The sequence below is a fragment of the Dermacentor variabilis genome, chromosome 6 (genome assembly GCF_050947875.1).
Source record: "Dermacentor variabilis isolate Ectoservices chromosome 6, ASM5094787v1, whole genome shotgun sequence".
NCBI lineage: Eukaryota > Metazoa > Arthropoda > Arachnida > Ixodida > Ixodidae > Dermacentor > Dermacentor variabilis.
The window spans coordinates 193,590,887-193,606,224 of NC_134573.1; the positions used below are offsets into that span (position 1 = coordinate 193,590,887).

The window sequence follows — 15,338 nt, forward strand, 5'->3', positions numbered from 1 at the left end:
GCTAACACGCGAGGTGTGGACGGATGAAGTGTTGATGCTAGACGTGCCGGGTTGGAGCTCAGAACTCGATCTGGCAGAATCTATGGGAAGACTAGCAACCAGCAACTCCGGGAGTATGACAGGCCTAACCGCCTTCCGTCGCGCATTCCACAGCCTCTTGACACATAGTAGCCTTGAGACGACGATCTCCTCCAGCCATTTGGGCAGCGAAATGGACACCTTATCAAACGTTGTCATGAAGCGAGCCGCTGAACAAACGTAGACAGCGTAGAGAGCATAGACAGCGGCGCAATGAAACCAGAGATAAATAAACGAAGCAAAACGCGAGAGTGGTCGAGTGCGCGCCAAACAGTGTCTGACCAATAAGAGCAAGACATGCAGGGTGTGCGTACTTTGGCCAATCAGTGGCATGAACGCATCCTTCAGAAATGACGCAATAGCGTCGGTTTCCCTCCACCGACGCCGTCTTGAACTGGCACAGAATGTGCAGAAAGAAAACACCTGCGAAACAAATGCAAGATGGCGGCCGCTGGCCACTGCATTCGCTCACAGGGGAGACGTTGGCCATAGCACTCGCTTTCAACCACATCGTCGGTCACATGAAAAGATCACCAAAACACGACCACGTCATCATTACAGACTCACAAGACGCATGTCGAGCCTACCTCAGGGGTCATATACCTCAGGAAGCCAATTGCGCTATCACCAGCACACGTAAGCTCCCCGCCATACCAGATCCCACAGTACCACGCATCAGGCTAATTTGGACACCTGCTCATGCCTCACTGTCGGGCAATGACCGCGCTCATGCGGCTGCCCGAGAGCTAACCTGCCGGGCACCTGGCAGTGAGGCGAGCAACCCATATCAAACCTCCCAGAATTTGCCCAACACATACCGGGACACTCTAGACTTTTACAGGCTAGGGCGCTTGCAATATCACCCTCCTCCCAAATCCTTCTCCCGGGATGAAGCCGTATCCCTGAGACGGCTTCAAACCAACTCATATCCGAACCTCCTCTTTCTCAACAAGCTCTCCCCAACCTTATACACCACCACCTGCCCAGGGTACGGTGCACCACCGACGACGTTCCACGTCACAACTGAGTGCCAAAAACCACCTAAGGATATCCCTCTTCTACAATCCCCCCAGCCAACATATGCGTAGTGGGAGGCGATCCTCCGTCGCTCCGAGCCTCAGGTCTGGCTGGCCCTGATACGACGAGCACGAGCGGTAGCGACAGCCATTGGGGCCCTGGACTGAGGGCCCCAGCCACATAAATCCTTTCACTTTATAATAAAGTTTCTTCTCTCTCTCTCTTTGCATCAGGAGTCTGTTGCGGTGGTCGGCCATATTGGATGTGTTGATCGAAGTGCTTTTAGTTGTGAATAATTGGTGTCAAAATATTTTCGGCAGTTTTAAAAGTACTCGCAAAAGTTCTTAAATGTGTTTAATAGGCGCAATATTTTTTTGAACTTCACAAATTTTGTTCCAGGTTGTCATTGCTATCATTCACGAGTGTCAATATATTTTACTGTTTAGCACTACAAGAGACCGAATGGCATTCGATTCGAATGACATTAAATCTTCCCGTGCGACAAGGGCATAAGTGCATGCCGGTAATTTCGTGTGACTTGGACAGGTGAAGGCCGAGGAAAAGCTGCAGGTGTCTATTCCTCTTGATTGCGCACGCCTCATACGTTTTCTTGTTCACACATGGCCTAGTGGCCCGAAAGCATATCATATGATCACAGTTTCATATTGTATCCTATTCTCAATATAACAAAGTATATAATTTTTCATGATATTTTGTGCATAGAGTACCATGTATTTAGAACCTCAGCATAACAAAGACACCTCAACATTTCAATACAGTCGAACCCGACTATATCGAACCCGTTTACATCGAATTATTCTATATATCGAACAATTTCTGGACACGAAATAGTTACAATGAGTATATGTTGCAAAAATTACGCTTACATCGAACAAAAATAGCAGCGACACCCGATATATCGAAGTTAAGCGGCGGAAAGTGCCCCCGGAAGTTGGCTTTCCCTCGCGGTGGTGGAGAAAACCGGCTGCGCGGCTCCATCCAACCGCTCTCCCTACCGTGACCGCGCCCGACCGCGCTGCTTCGGACGAGCCGTCGGCACCCCCCCCCCCCCCCCCTGCAAAAAATGATCCTGGCCCGCCCACAGCGCTTGCTCAGACAGCCAATCAGATTTTCTTGTGCCCTCTACATGCAAGATGGCGAAAGTGCGACCTGTCTCGCTGTTTTTGTGTGCGCCTTGTAGGCCTTCTCTCGCAGTGTTGCCGTGATGAAGCGGAAGAATTTGCCTTTCGTCGTGAAGATCGGAATCATAAATCGTGTCGAACGCGGTGAGAAGTCGGATGACCCCGCAGAGCACAAGATTCCGAGGAGCACTCTCGGCACGATCTTGAAGAATAAGGGGGAGATTAGGGCTAAAGCGTCCAAACTCGCGACCCGGTGCCCATGGCGCCCGACCCGTACGCACGGCCGTGTACGAGTGGTTAATCTGAAATTGCTTCAGCCGGGCCGACTTCCGCGTGCTCAGTGATGACCGTAAATTCTGATGAATGCGACGAAGCCGTTGCCAGTGTTGCCGAAGTTTGGAGCGAACTGTCAGAATTTCCGGAAGCTGTTGACGAATCAACGGTGGATGAGTTTGTGAGCGCAAATGATGTGTCGCGACCACGGGAGAGCCCGAAAACGAAGACTACATTGCCAACATCGTACCGAGCACAAGTGAAAGTGGGCACAAGGAGGAAAGCAACGACGGTCCTTGGCCCACATCCTCCGAAGTGATTGGTGCGCTCGCACTAGTCCGGTGCTTCTGCGCGAATACGGAAAGTTGCGGCCTCAGCTGCTCCGACTCCTTAATGTGGAAAAGTGCGTGCGTCGCAGGCAGCGAAATTGCCAAAGCAGAAGAAAATGCAGGACTATTTCGTGCGAAACTAAGCTAGTTTAATCAATAAAGTGATTTTATAAATGGTATGTGCTTTTATGACATCCAATTATTTAGCAGGCTTATATCGAATTATGCTCTATATCGAACTGATAGACGTTTTTTTGCGAGTTCGATATAGCCGGGTTCGACTGTATAAAAGAATTTCACTGCCACCACAAAGGTATGTCGAGACCATAAATGGAAACTTCCACGGTCAGATGGTAAATGATTGTATTACAAGTGGCTGCTTGCAAACGCACCTCTCAAATGACATGCCACGCAACAAGAGCTACTGCTGAAGTGAAGCCGCATCATTTTCTGTGTAAAGTCCAAGTGCGATAAGATCCTATCGGGACCCACGCACTGTGTGCTTTAGGTGCGAGTGAAAGTGTGCGAGGGTGAGAGAAGAAAGATGGTGGCTTCTCGAGTGTCGCCTTCCTACATGAGCAAAGGGAAAGAAGGGGAGGGGAGTGAGCTCCTGGTAATGCGACCAAGTGTGCAAGAGGGGGCGGGGGGGGGGGGGGGGGGGGGAGGGAGATGGAGTGGGGTGTGCGTCTCTCGATATCTGGCACCCGCCGTGGCTGTGCATGGCAGTAAGTGCGACTGAGCGCATATGCAGCCACGCACCCTGCTTTAGGGGTAATCTGCCACGTGTTAAAAGAGTGAGCGTGGTGCCGAGGCGAGGCGGCGTCTCACCATGTAAGCTGTGTTACCCTACATTTGGTATTGGAGGTTGTGTAATCTCAAGTTTCGGTGTCCCGATAGAGCAAGACGCGAACGAAATACAGTCGAACCCACCTTTAGCAATATTCAAATGCCACGAAGATTCCATTGTTATAACTGATAATTGTTAAAACCGGGTTGCATGAAAAAATCAAAATAGGGGATCGCAGAGCTGATCTTGGCAGACTATAATGGCAGGGAGGCCAGTGCCCCTCCCCACTATATCCCAACCACCTTCCTCCATCCGGCTGCTGATTGTGCTCACTCATTTAACTGCTTCCTGGGAGCTCCGATCACGTGTAACAAGCTGTGACTGTCGGCATTAAAGAATGGCACTGCTATAGCTGCAAAGAAGGGTCACGGGTGGCAAGCGATATGCGAGCACAGCCGAGGCTGCGCTTTGGTGGGCACAAAAGGGTCCTTTTAAAAAATGCGAGGAGGTACCGCAGCAGCCTGTCAGTTTGAGAAATCCAGACGAAATGCTGAGGTGAGATCGCCACCCTATGTCCGTCAGCCTTGCCGACATTCTTCTCCAAGGTATCCAAGCACTCCATATAGTGCCCCGGAAAGTTCCTCGCGAAAACGAAGCCCGAGGGACAGAATCATCTGCTGGGCCTCCTGTGAAGACAATGTTGAGGCAGCCTGCCCTACCGCATCATCGCTGCCGTCATTTCTGTCGCTATCCGATGCAAGCACGTTCGCGACGATTGCCTCATCAGTTAGAAGCACTTAGTACTTAGTTTCCAAATCTATAGCCTAGCGCTTTCTTTTCACCGGCAACGTCGTGCATTGCCAGTTATCAGTGGGAGGGTCAGTCATCTTCCATCTTGGTGGCGAGTCAAAAGAGGCTGAGAAACCACGTGGCCAGGAACGATATTGATGCAAAAGAACGAACATGGGACTGTTTGCAGAACTGTGCTAAATGAGGAGCCAGTAAGCAACATGCGAGCAGCGCAGTTGGCGTGGTCCAGTCGTGTTTCGGAGGGTGCCGTGGCATAGAGATATAGGCGCAGCCCATTTTTGTTCGGAGGGGTGAAAGGGTGACGGGAGAGAGGCGCGCAAAGAAGGCTGGAAAATGAGCGCGCGGCAGCCGTTCGAGCAGCGGGCCATCGTGCAGCGGCTCGAATTTCTCGTTTCCTTTTCTTTTTTTCAGGATTTCGCATTTCACTACCTTTCAGCTCGGACACCGAGCAGCCACACTTCATTCTTATAACCGATGATGTGGCATCGGGGCATTGTAGTAAACGAGTTATTTCACCATGCAAAACATACAAAAGTTGACGCTGCAGCAGCTTCTCATGGTTATAACCGATATATTGCTAAAACCGATATCGTTATAAGTGGGTTCAACTGTATTTGCTCACCGCTGCCAGTGCTTTTTCTGATAGCGTTATCCGAGTGCGGGTGACGCTATCAGCAATGGGGCTGGAGTGCATGTGAAAGTGTGGCTGGCTTCCCTTAATTTGTACCGCTGATGTGAAGATATTGTTCAGGGTGTCTACCAACTGGGAAAACCGGAAAAACTGTGAATTCTCAGGGATTTTGAATAGTCTGGAAATACTCGGGGAAAACTCGGGGAATTTGTGCTTCTATCAGAGAAAATTAGCTGTATTTTTATTGAAAGCGAATGAAAGTCGGGGTAGTGCTGACATTAGTAACAGAGGCATCGTAACAAAACATATTTTGATGCCGTGTAGTTGGCTAGAGGAGTTTCCAGTGCGCAATCAACGACCGACTTTTCGGACGCCCGATAATTGAGACAGCTTTGCAGTGTCACTATGTACCCCATAGAGTCAATGTATAAGAACATCTGAAATTTCGGACGCAAGAATGCTTCGCTATCCAACTTTCCGGACTTTTTGCCGTGACCGCAGGTCTGAAACAGCATTAATCAAAGCCTCCATTGCCGCCATTTTGATTACCTCGCCGCCTTGAACCGGCGCTCTCGGACAAGATCTGCTGGCAGCCGTAGCCACTAACCCGGCAAGGGCTAGGTCGGTGCTTCGACGTTCGCTGTTAAGCTTCTTGCTGTTCAGTGCCATGTTTTTCATTAAAAGAATTTGTTGCTGTCAGCAACAGCACCGACTCCGCCTTTGTGGTTCTCGCGATTGGCTTCAAAGCTCGGAAAGCACAGCACATTGCAGAATGCCATGTCTCGAAAGTCAGCTTTGCCTCAGTGCAGCAATGTCACGTACTGAAACATATGCGAAAGTATTGCATTGAAGCATAATAAGCGTGGGAAGGCGCAATTGTCACGGGACACAGCATGTATACCTTGATTGTAGACGCGTCTACTCGCCATCTCCTGTCACAGTACGAGCACCGATATGCCTAATAAGTGTACTGGCAGGTCTTTTCGGATGTGCCTGTGGCGCTTTGAGCCCTTAAGGGCAGTAAAAGTCACGCGTGCATTTTTTCGAACTGCTTGATTTTTCTGACGTATTCGCGGCCCCTAGGGAGTCTGAAAAATCGGACTTTGACTGTAAAACTGATCAAGAGGATCCTTCAAATGGCCTGTTGGATGAACGCGCGGTGGAAGGAGGACGTGAACAGAAAGGACTTATGCATTGAGGAATGAATGGGAAAGGAAGCGTGCCGCTGCTGCTTTCAAGGAATTTGAGTGTTGACTGACGCCGAAATGCAGGTGTCCCTCATTCAAAGCAAAATAAACTCTTTAAAGCAGTGAAACGCAACACTGAGGCATTGTGCGTTGGATGAGAGTATCTCAGGACAGTTGAGGTTGACCCACCAGTTGTTGAGAGAGAATATCACTTGCGACAAAGTTCGAGCCTCATACCAATGATCTTGCTATCAGTTGATAGAAATAGCTCACATCCCCTTAGGTCACGCTGTCCAAATTTGTGGATGTGGCTTATTTTTGCCATTTCTGTGCAGTGATAGCAAGGAATAGAGCACAAACATTAGGCTTATTGAACATTCTGATTCTAATAACCCAAATTAATTCCATTTTACTTTAAAGCGATATGTATCATTACAGAGTACTGCTTTGATGAAGGCACTACAGTGTTTTACATGACGTTTGACGTGGAGCATGTTGGTATCAACCTCGAAATATTTTTTTTTTCTTTCTTGACATGCTTGAACCCAATGAATAACTTGTGCATGTAATTCGAGCAGGGTATTTAATCATTGTTATGAAGAAATGTAGTATGGCTGACTTTAAATTATTCAAATATTTAGTTACTCTGTAATTACAATGACTCATAATAAAATGCTATAAAAGTCATTTTGCTCCTTTCAGTAGAGTCTCAAGCAACATCTATGTTTCATGCATGTATCAACAGCCATTCATAATTCGTTACTGAAGGGGATATTCGAAAATATTTATTTCTACATGGATCTCCTTTTTATTCATATTTGATAATGTTGAATTTGATCAGAAGTGAGTCTTACTAACTTTTTTAAAGGTATATTTTTCGCTGTGCACTTTACTAACCCCTCCCTTGTGATTTCTTTCTGAATAAAATAAATGCTACTCCTTACCATTCAAACTGGATTAAGTCATTTTGTCTATCTTTTAGCATGATTACTAGAGAGTGACAGCATCAGGCAACAAGGTGTCAGCCTGACTTGACATAAAACAAGGTTCTGTGTCAGTCAAGGAATCTTGCAAAGCCACTCAGAGAAAACCTGGAAGACTCAGGGAATTTGGAAATGTAAACTTGGCAGACACCCTGATTGTTGACATGGCATGAAACCGTATAGAATAGCTGTCAGTTGGGTGTGTTGGTAAACATTCATGATGGAAAAGCGCTGCTAAAATGGAGACCTAGGAAGAACACAAGACAAAGCACTACTAGCAACTGGAAATTTTATTTAGAAAAGGAGTTCTTGTATACAGAATGAATATACAGTCGCTGATTGTTTACTTGGGCCTCACGGGGACTGCAGAAATGTCCGAATAAACAGGTGTCCGAAAAGCAGATCAAGAAAAAAAAAGAAAGAAATCCTTTATTTCCACGTACTTATTCAGGCTTGGCAGTAGGCTTGAAGAAATCATGAATGCGCCATTGCATGCTGTTCCGTTTACTGTGCGACCTTGCAAAGGGTCGCACAGTCACTGCTTGTGCACGCTGCGCATGTGGCGGCTGAGTATCACATGGTGCGCCATCCTCCGACTCAGAGTCATTGTCCAGCGGTGCAGCAGAAGCCTGACGAATGATCTCACCGTCGTCGAGTTCTGTGCATGTCAGTACAGCAGTTTCAGCACCTGTGACACTGTCAAATGAGATGGTGTCCAGAATCGCAATGCAGCCATTGCGCAGGTCTCGGCAGAACATTTTTGGTGTCAGTAGGGAGCACATCGGGAGGCGACAAATCCTAGGCCTCCTGGAACTCTCTTGCTGGCATTCCCTAGCGCAGTCTGCGCGGGCACTGTTGGCGCCATTAGACGCTTGACACGATGTTTCCGTATGCCGCATTGGATAACCGCAAAGAACCTGCAACCGTTTTCTTTGCAACCGCAAAGAAAACAGTTGCAAAACTGTGAACGTCGAAACTAACTTTTTATTGGGCCCACAAAAGCAAGTTACACTCAAAGCACAACGATAGTGGCTGATGGAGTCGGCGATTGTCAAAATCTGATTTGGGGGGCAAGTGTGTCAGCTTTTACAGCGAAGTTGTATATGGCTAGCCAATTTGTCTGTCCGTCTGCCTCTCACCTGTATGCCAAAAGTTGCACTGGTGCAACCCTGTGTGCATGCACGAAAAAAAGAGAAAGAGAAGCGTGCGACTGGCTGCGCCAGTAGTGACGTCGTTGCTCACCGTTGCAGCCGAGCACGTGCGCAGCAGTTTCTCTGCGGCTCCGAAATGGGTAGGCCACGCATCATACGTATTCCTGAAGAGCAGGCAGCTTTCGATCGGCAATGCTTCGAGCAGAACTGGGAATGGACTCGTCTATGCAGTGGCGGTACTGCGGCCCGGGCACAAAAACAGGCTCGTGCAGCCGAGCACGAGCAGCAACTGTGTACCGAGGACCCGACAGCCTACCAAGCTATCGTTTAATGAACCATCGGGATTAACCCAGTGATAAACACCGGGGCTACACTTTTCAGCTTCGCTGGTTAACCATCTGTACAAAGTGCTTGGGCGGTCATTTATTTTTGAATTAGCTCTGGAAGAATTATAGAGAAATATATTTGCGGCACAATCACAGGTTATTTTTGCGTTTCCTCCTTTTCTGTTTTACCAAGTTAAAAATTATGACGTTTTACATGCCAAAACCACTATCTGAGTGTGAGGCACGCATAGTGGGGGACACCGGAAATTTGGACCACCTGGAGTTCTTTAATGTGCACCTAAATCTAAGTACATGGGTGTTCTCGCATTTCGCCCCCATCGATATGTGGCCACAATGGCCGGGACTCGTTCCCGTGACCTCGTGCTTAGCTGTCCAACACCATAGCCTCTATGCAACCACGGTGGGTTCTACCAAGTTAAGTGCCAAAATGGACTTGCGTTGTTATTTGGGAAGTTGCCTAACGATGTGTGGCCACCAGTCCCGTATAACCACGTAGCGCATAGGATGCTGCGGTTCCAGATGTACTGTGGCTACCGCGGAAAGTTAAAAAAACACCCACATAGGCATGGCAGAGAAATGGCTACGTCAGGCGGCTCTAGCCATAACTTTAGAAGCGTCATTCAGAACACACGGAATCATTCTCCACTACCGGAGGCATTTTCTCTACTTCCCTTTTAAATAAAAAGATGTTGATCCATAAACATTTTCATAAAAAATGGCTAAATTGTTAATTTTTGCTTTTCATTCCTGTTTGGCTGTTTCCTCAGCTCTTTCCCTTAGTAGATGGCTTGGTTTCTCAACTCCTTGCGGCTCTTGTTTCCAGTTGCCAATTTTTCACAAAAAGGGCTGTACAATTATGGAAAAACCAGACGAGGTAACGGTTGACATATTGCTTATGGGTTTAACATTTATTGCAGGGTTTAATGATGGACGCTCTTTCACATTATTTTATTTTCCACCTTATCTAACCCATATCACAGGTATATGGTTCTGAGGATCTGCCAGCATCGTGGCAAGCCGTCACTAGAGGAAATAATAAAGCAGAAGGCAAAGTTAAATGTAACTGGCATTTTCTCTGGCTCCACGAGCACACAGACCAGCTCACTGCGAAATGAATGCCTTTCCTGGACCCTGGATCAGATTAAACAAAGAAGGTTGAACTAAAGAAGCAGCGGTGATGCGCGGGACCATTGCAATAGATGGTGACAACTGAATGCATCTCGAGCTAATCACGCGGGCACCACATCAATGAGAAAACTGGCTTTCACACTGCAGGAGATGCCGATAAGTACAGTCATCCACAAGGAGAGAAAAAGGTTGCAAAATGTAAATTGCCAAACAGCTGTCGAGTCTTAAAATTGATTTGGCGGTGCTTTAGAAATGTGTGTGAGGGGTGGTGGCATTGGGGGCGGGGGGGAGGCCCTTAGGCCCTCCCCCCTCCCTGGGTACGTGCCTGCTATACGACCTCCTGTTATCGCCATTTTCTAAGTGCTGAGATGGACATATTGGCTCATCTCAGTGTGATATAACGCTTCTCATATGCATAAACCTGCATGTTTTGCAGCGTTTCGCCATCTCGGGTGAGTGCTGAGCAGTTTCCACTGTAGCCTAAGCAAACAGCGAGCGATGGCTGTGTGTGTGCTGATGTAAACAAATGCACTGTTCTGGTACGTACTATAGTTTTGTAGAAACACTCTCGTTGCATTGTTGCCCCTAGAGCTATGGCCACTACTGTCGAAACTGCACTATAAGAGCAGTTTTTACTGTCCTATTGGATACGTTCAGTGCAGGTCTAACAGTGGCAGATGCATGACCTAGAGGCTATGCTAGGGTTAACATCTGCTGAGCGAAATGAACACCTGGTCAAACATGATTTAGGCCAGCTGAGTGCTCAAATTCGCGCATTTCAACTTCCGAAGCACATTGGGATTCATATTGAGCCTGACCAAATATAAATGCAAGCTCAGTCATTGTGGCTATGGCATTACAGTGTGCTAACGTTCATTCATTTGTTCAGCGGCCATCATATGGTGATTGGCTTTGTTGCCAAAGCACCATGAAAAGCCATAGCTGCACTGCAGTGACTCGTGTTTTTTGGTCACCATGCACTCATCAGCATCGTGTCCTGCCCAAAAAGCGCCCATTGACACAAAAGGAAAATTTAAAGAATTGCTGATAACTGCACCAAGATATTTCAGGTCGCTTCATGTAGTGTGCCTCTCTGCATCCCTGTGCCTCAAAGTCATACATATTGATTCTTGAGGTGCTAGCTACGGTGGCGCAACAGTGCAATGCAAAAAGTGGATTGTGCCATTTGTGCACTTGCCTGTAAAATCTATTTGCTAGAGCTAAAGTGCAGACAATGTGGAGACCTGTAAGCCTCCACAGTGTACCTTTGAAAGGACAAATGGGACCAACATGTGCGGCTGCTGTAAGGGATGGTGCCTGAAATCACTCATTGGCCCCTACGCATCGTGTTTGTGACTGGCGTTTTTGAATGACACCTTCTTCTCTGGTGCCATTTCCTTTGCAGAATGCCACACGGATTCTTCGTGCCCTCTTTGACATGGTGCTAAGGGCTGGTGGGGCCATTATGGCAGGCCGCATGCTGACCCTGTGCAAGGTTGTTGAGCGACAGACCTGGCACTTTGAGACCCCGCTGAAACAGTTCTCGGAGCTCAGCTGCAGTGTGCTGAGAAACCTTGAGGAGAAAGACATGAGCCTGGAGCAAATAAAGGACCTCAGCGGCAAGGACATTGGTGAGGGTTCAAGGCTGCACTTGTGTGTTGTGTGTCTGACGGAAAGTTGGAAACTTGCTAGTATAAATGGGGAATGAACTGCTAAAACAAAGCTGTTTCTTGAGCACCTTTGCCTATTGCTTCCATGAGTCTGATACTCCCAAGCTAGGTGATGAAGACGTTATTTATTAAAGCAGAATTTTCGTTGCCTCTTTTCCTGAGTTTTGCTTGTTGTCGAGCTTTGCTTGTTGTTTGTTGGTATGTCATCCCAAGTAGGTTGTGTACATAGTCCAGAATTATTTGCTGACAAACTAGTGCCCATGAGCACACTTTTGTTCTGCCAAATAACACACGCACACATGCACACACACACATGCACACACACACATGCACGCACGCACGCACACGCACGCACACAGGCACAGTAATCCCTCGTTCTACCGAAATCACTTTATTCAAAATTTCTTTCGGTCCCAACCCAAATGCATACATTTTATGCCACATTACTCTAAGCACATAAAGAGCTTGACCCGCTTAAAGTGAGGTGGCGAGCGAAGGCATCGCCGTCGATGGCAACCCTTTTGTGCATGCATAGTCACATTAATACCGTCGACGAATTAGTCTCATGCAGCCACAGAACAGGCCATAAAAGTACCAAACCCACAACTGATGACCACCTAGTAATGGGTACCAAGCAAGTGCCGAGTGCTCTCAGCTGTTTACTGTGGAGCGAACGGAAGCTGTCGAATTTCATGGTGCAGTGCACCCAAACCATTAATCTCGGTCGTAATCGCATCGCTGGTGTCCCCCATGATAGAATCCACATGAGAATAAAGTTTTCCTGACACTTTGTGATTCCAGAAAACCGCGGTCTCTTGGGTGCCGAAAAGTGGCCAAAACACCGCGGGCAGCACCGTAGCAGTCCATGGGGTGTGCTCGATTAGCAAAGTTTTGCTGCTTTAAAGAGCACTTCTGGCGCTGAAACGTAACAAAAAGCACAAAAGAAGTGTCCCTCCGATTATAAGTGCCATGTTCAATGCGAGGAGCTACATGAACAAACTGGGAAGATGACTTCAGGGAAGCTGGTCTAGAAATTTGCTCGCCACTCGCCGCTCGCCATAATCTGCCTACATCACAATAAAACACTGTCCGTAGCTTCGTTGCACTTTTGATGGTGTAAATCGACCGATGACTTGCCGAAAATACGAAAAATCCAAGCGTCACCAGCGGCAAGTCAGGTTGTCAACAAGGCGGGTCAACGCAAGCATCTGTTTCTCCAGCAATTTTCTCGAGCCGGTCATGCTCGATTCGTGCTATCTGACTTTAGACAAACGGTCAAAATGCGTCAGAGCAACAGGACGATTCCCTTCGTATGTTTGTTCTCCAGGATGGGACCTTATACCGACACAATATGAATCCACATGGTGCTGAACTGCTTCTCGTCGTTCCCCAGCATCTGCGCTCTTCAGTTCTCTCTCAGTTACATGATGTGCTCACCACTGGTCATTTGGGTGTCTCCCGTATGTACGACCATGTGTGCTGGCGATTTCTCTGACCTGGGCTAATCGCTCTCTTAGAAGTTACATCGCTGCCTGCAAACTGTGCCAACGTCGCAAGAAGCCTTCATTGTCTCCCGCTGGGCACATTCAGCCTATAGATATCCCCAGTGAGCCATTTTACCGCGTTGGGCTGGAGCTCCTTGGCCCATTTCCAACTTCATCCTCGGGTAACAAGTGGGTGGCCGTTGTGGTGGACCACACCACGCCTTACGCCATAATGCGGGCCCTCCCTACGAGCTGCGCAACTGATGTGGCTGATTTTCTCCTTCATGAGGTGATCCTGCCTCATGGTGCCCCACGTCAGCTATTCATTGATAGGGGCCACTGTTTTCTTTCTAAGGTTGTCAACGACCTTCCTCGCTCTTGCTCCATGTCCCACAAGTTCACGACGGTCCACCACCCACAAACGGACTTACCGAGCGTCTCAACCGTACAATCATGGACATGCTTTCCATGTACGTGTCCGATTATCACCAGGATTGGGACTGCACCTTACCCTTCGTAATGTCTGCGTACAATTGCTCGCGTCACGATAATACTGGTTATTCTCCATTCTATCTACTATATGGCCGTGACCCACTCCTGCTTCTTGACTCGCTGCTCTCTTCCGATGCCACCACTACCACGTTCTGTGCTCACGACGCCATTGTTCGCGCGGCCACAGCATGTCGCATTGCCCGTGACCGTCTTCTGGCGTTTCAGACTAGCCAAAAGCACCGTTACGACAGTCGTTGTCTGGACGTTCATTTCAGCCCTGGATCACTTGTCCTGCTTTAGTTACCGTATTTACACGATTGTAAGTCGACTCGAATGTAAGTCGACCCCCCCATATCGTGTGACAGGAAAAAAAAAAAAGGAGCATACCCGAGGGCTCATTCGATAACGAAAATTTATTAGTAGCTGACATGGTCAAAGTTCTGTCATAACATACCGAAAACGCCTATTTCCCTCATGGTAGGGAAAGAGCTAAGTACTTTCTTTGATGCTTCTTCAGCCGCAGGGATGCTATTCATTATATATACCGTATTTACACGATTGTAAGTCGACCCCCCCATATCGCTTGACCGGAAAAAAAAAAGAAAAAAAAACTCGAGGGCGCATTCGATAACGAAAATTTATTTGTAGCTGACATGGTCACTGTACGACTTGTCTTCACTAGTGCTGCCATTGTCATCGTTGCTGTGGTCCCACAGCGCGTCGTCGTCCAGCGAAATTTCACATTTGGCAAACGACCGCACCACGACATCTTGTCGAACAGCAGCCCACGCCGAATGCACCCAACCACGTGCAGCCGTCAGGGAGACTCTTTTGACAGGTCCGGTTGGCGTAATTTCGCGGTCTTCTGCCGCCAGCCACTCGGTGTACTCACGGCGGAGCAGGGCCTTAAAAGGCGAAGGTCCGGGCTTGCTTCATGAACATGTCGCACTTCACTGGCAGCGACCGATCACGCACTTCAGCGACATACGCTGCAAGTTAGCCTACAGCTCCAGAAAGCGTCCAGACTTCGGCACGTGGGAAGCTTCTCACTTGCTGTCACAGGTGAAAATTTCGCTTCGCTGCAGTCGCCACTCTCGCACCACCCGTTCAGAAACATTGAAATTGCAGCCCGCTGCGCAGTGATTTGTTTCTTCGGCGTAAAGGATGGCAGCCCTCTTGAACGCTGCTTTGAATGAGTGCCGAACGATTAGTGGGCCTGGAGCACTCATGACAACTGGGGAAGCATGGAAGTAGCCGGCAGTCAAGTGGAATGCGTCAAACCAATGTCAATGACTTTCAACAGAGAAAGAGAAACCCGCGAGCGGTGTCTGCTCTTCCATGAACTACCGATACTCCCCGCAAGCGCCGCTGTTCTGAGGGTGCCGCCGGAAATGGGAACAGCGGCGCTTCCATCAACTATCGACACCCTCCCCATGAGTGCTGTGTGCACTGTAAAACTCTCAAAAATGTTGAAAAACCCTTTCGAAAAGTGAACAAACACACGGGATAGCGAAAAAATACGGGTAGGGCCATAGAGGAAACATAAAATTGTAACTACGTTGTAGCTCCAGTTGGTCTCGCTTTTTTGGCGGGGCCATGTTTTGGTTTCGATTGTAAGTCGACCCCCCAACTTCAGACTTTCAAATTTTAAAAAAGTGGTCGACTTACAATAGTGTAAATATGGTACCCTCCTGTCACATTGGCCTGTGCAAAAAACTGCTGCCGCGATAAATCGGGCCATACCGAGTTCTTCGCCAAGTCACCAGCCTCACACAAGAGATATCACCTGTGACTTGACGTCTTCTACCCAACCAAGAACTGATATTCTG

The 15,338-nt window shown here is 48.1% G+C and overlaps 1 protein-coding gene across 6 annotated transcripts in view; it reads left to right on the plus strand.

Moving 5' to 3' along the window:
• The window catches only part of obe (activating signal cointegrator 1 complex subunit obelus), a 465,382-nt gene that overhangs the window by 225,237 nt on the left and 224,807 nt on the right, over positions 1 to 15,338 (plus strand). For all 6 annotated transcript variants that reach the window (XM_075697239.1, XM_075697242.1, XM_075697241.1 and 3 more), the window contains exon 19: positions 11,269 to 11,494. In XM_075697239.1, the coding sequence (XP_075553354.1) occupies positions 11,269 to 11,494 (226 nt within the window). The remainder of the gene's footprint in view (positions 1 to 11,268; positions 11,495 to 15,338) is intronic.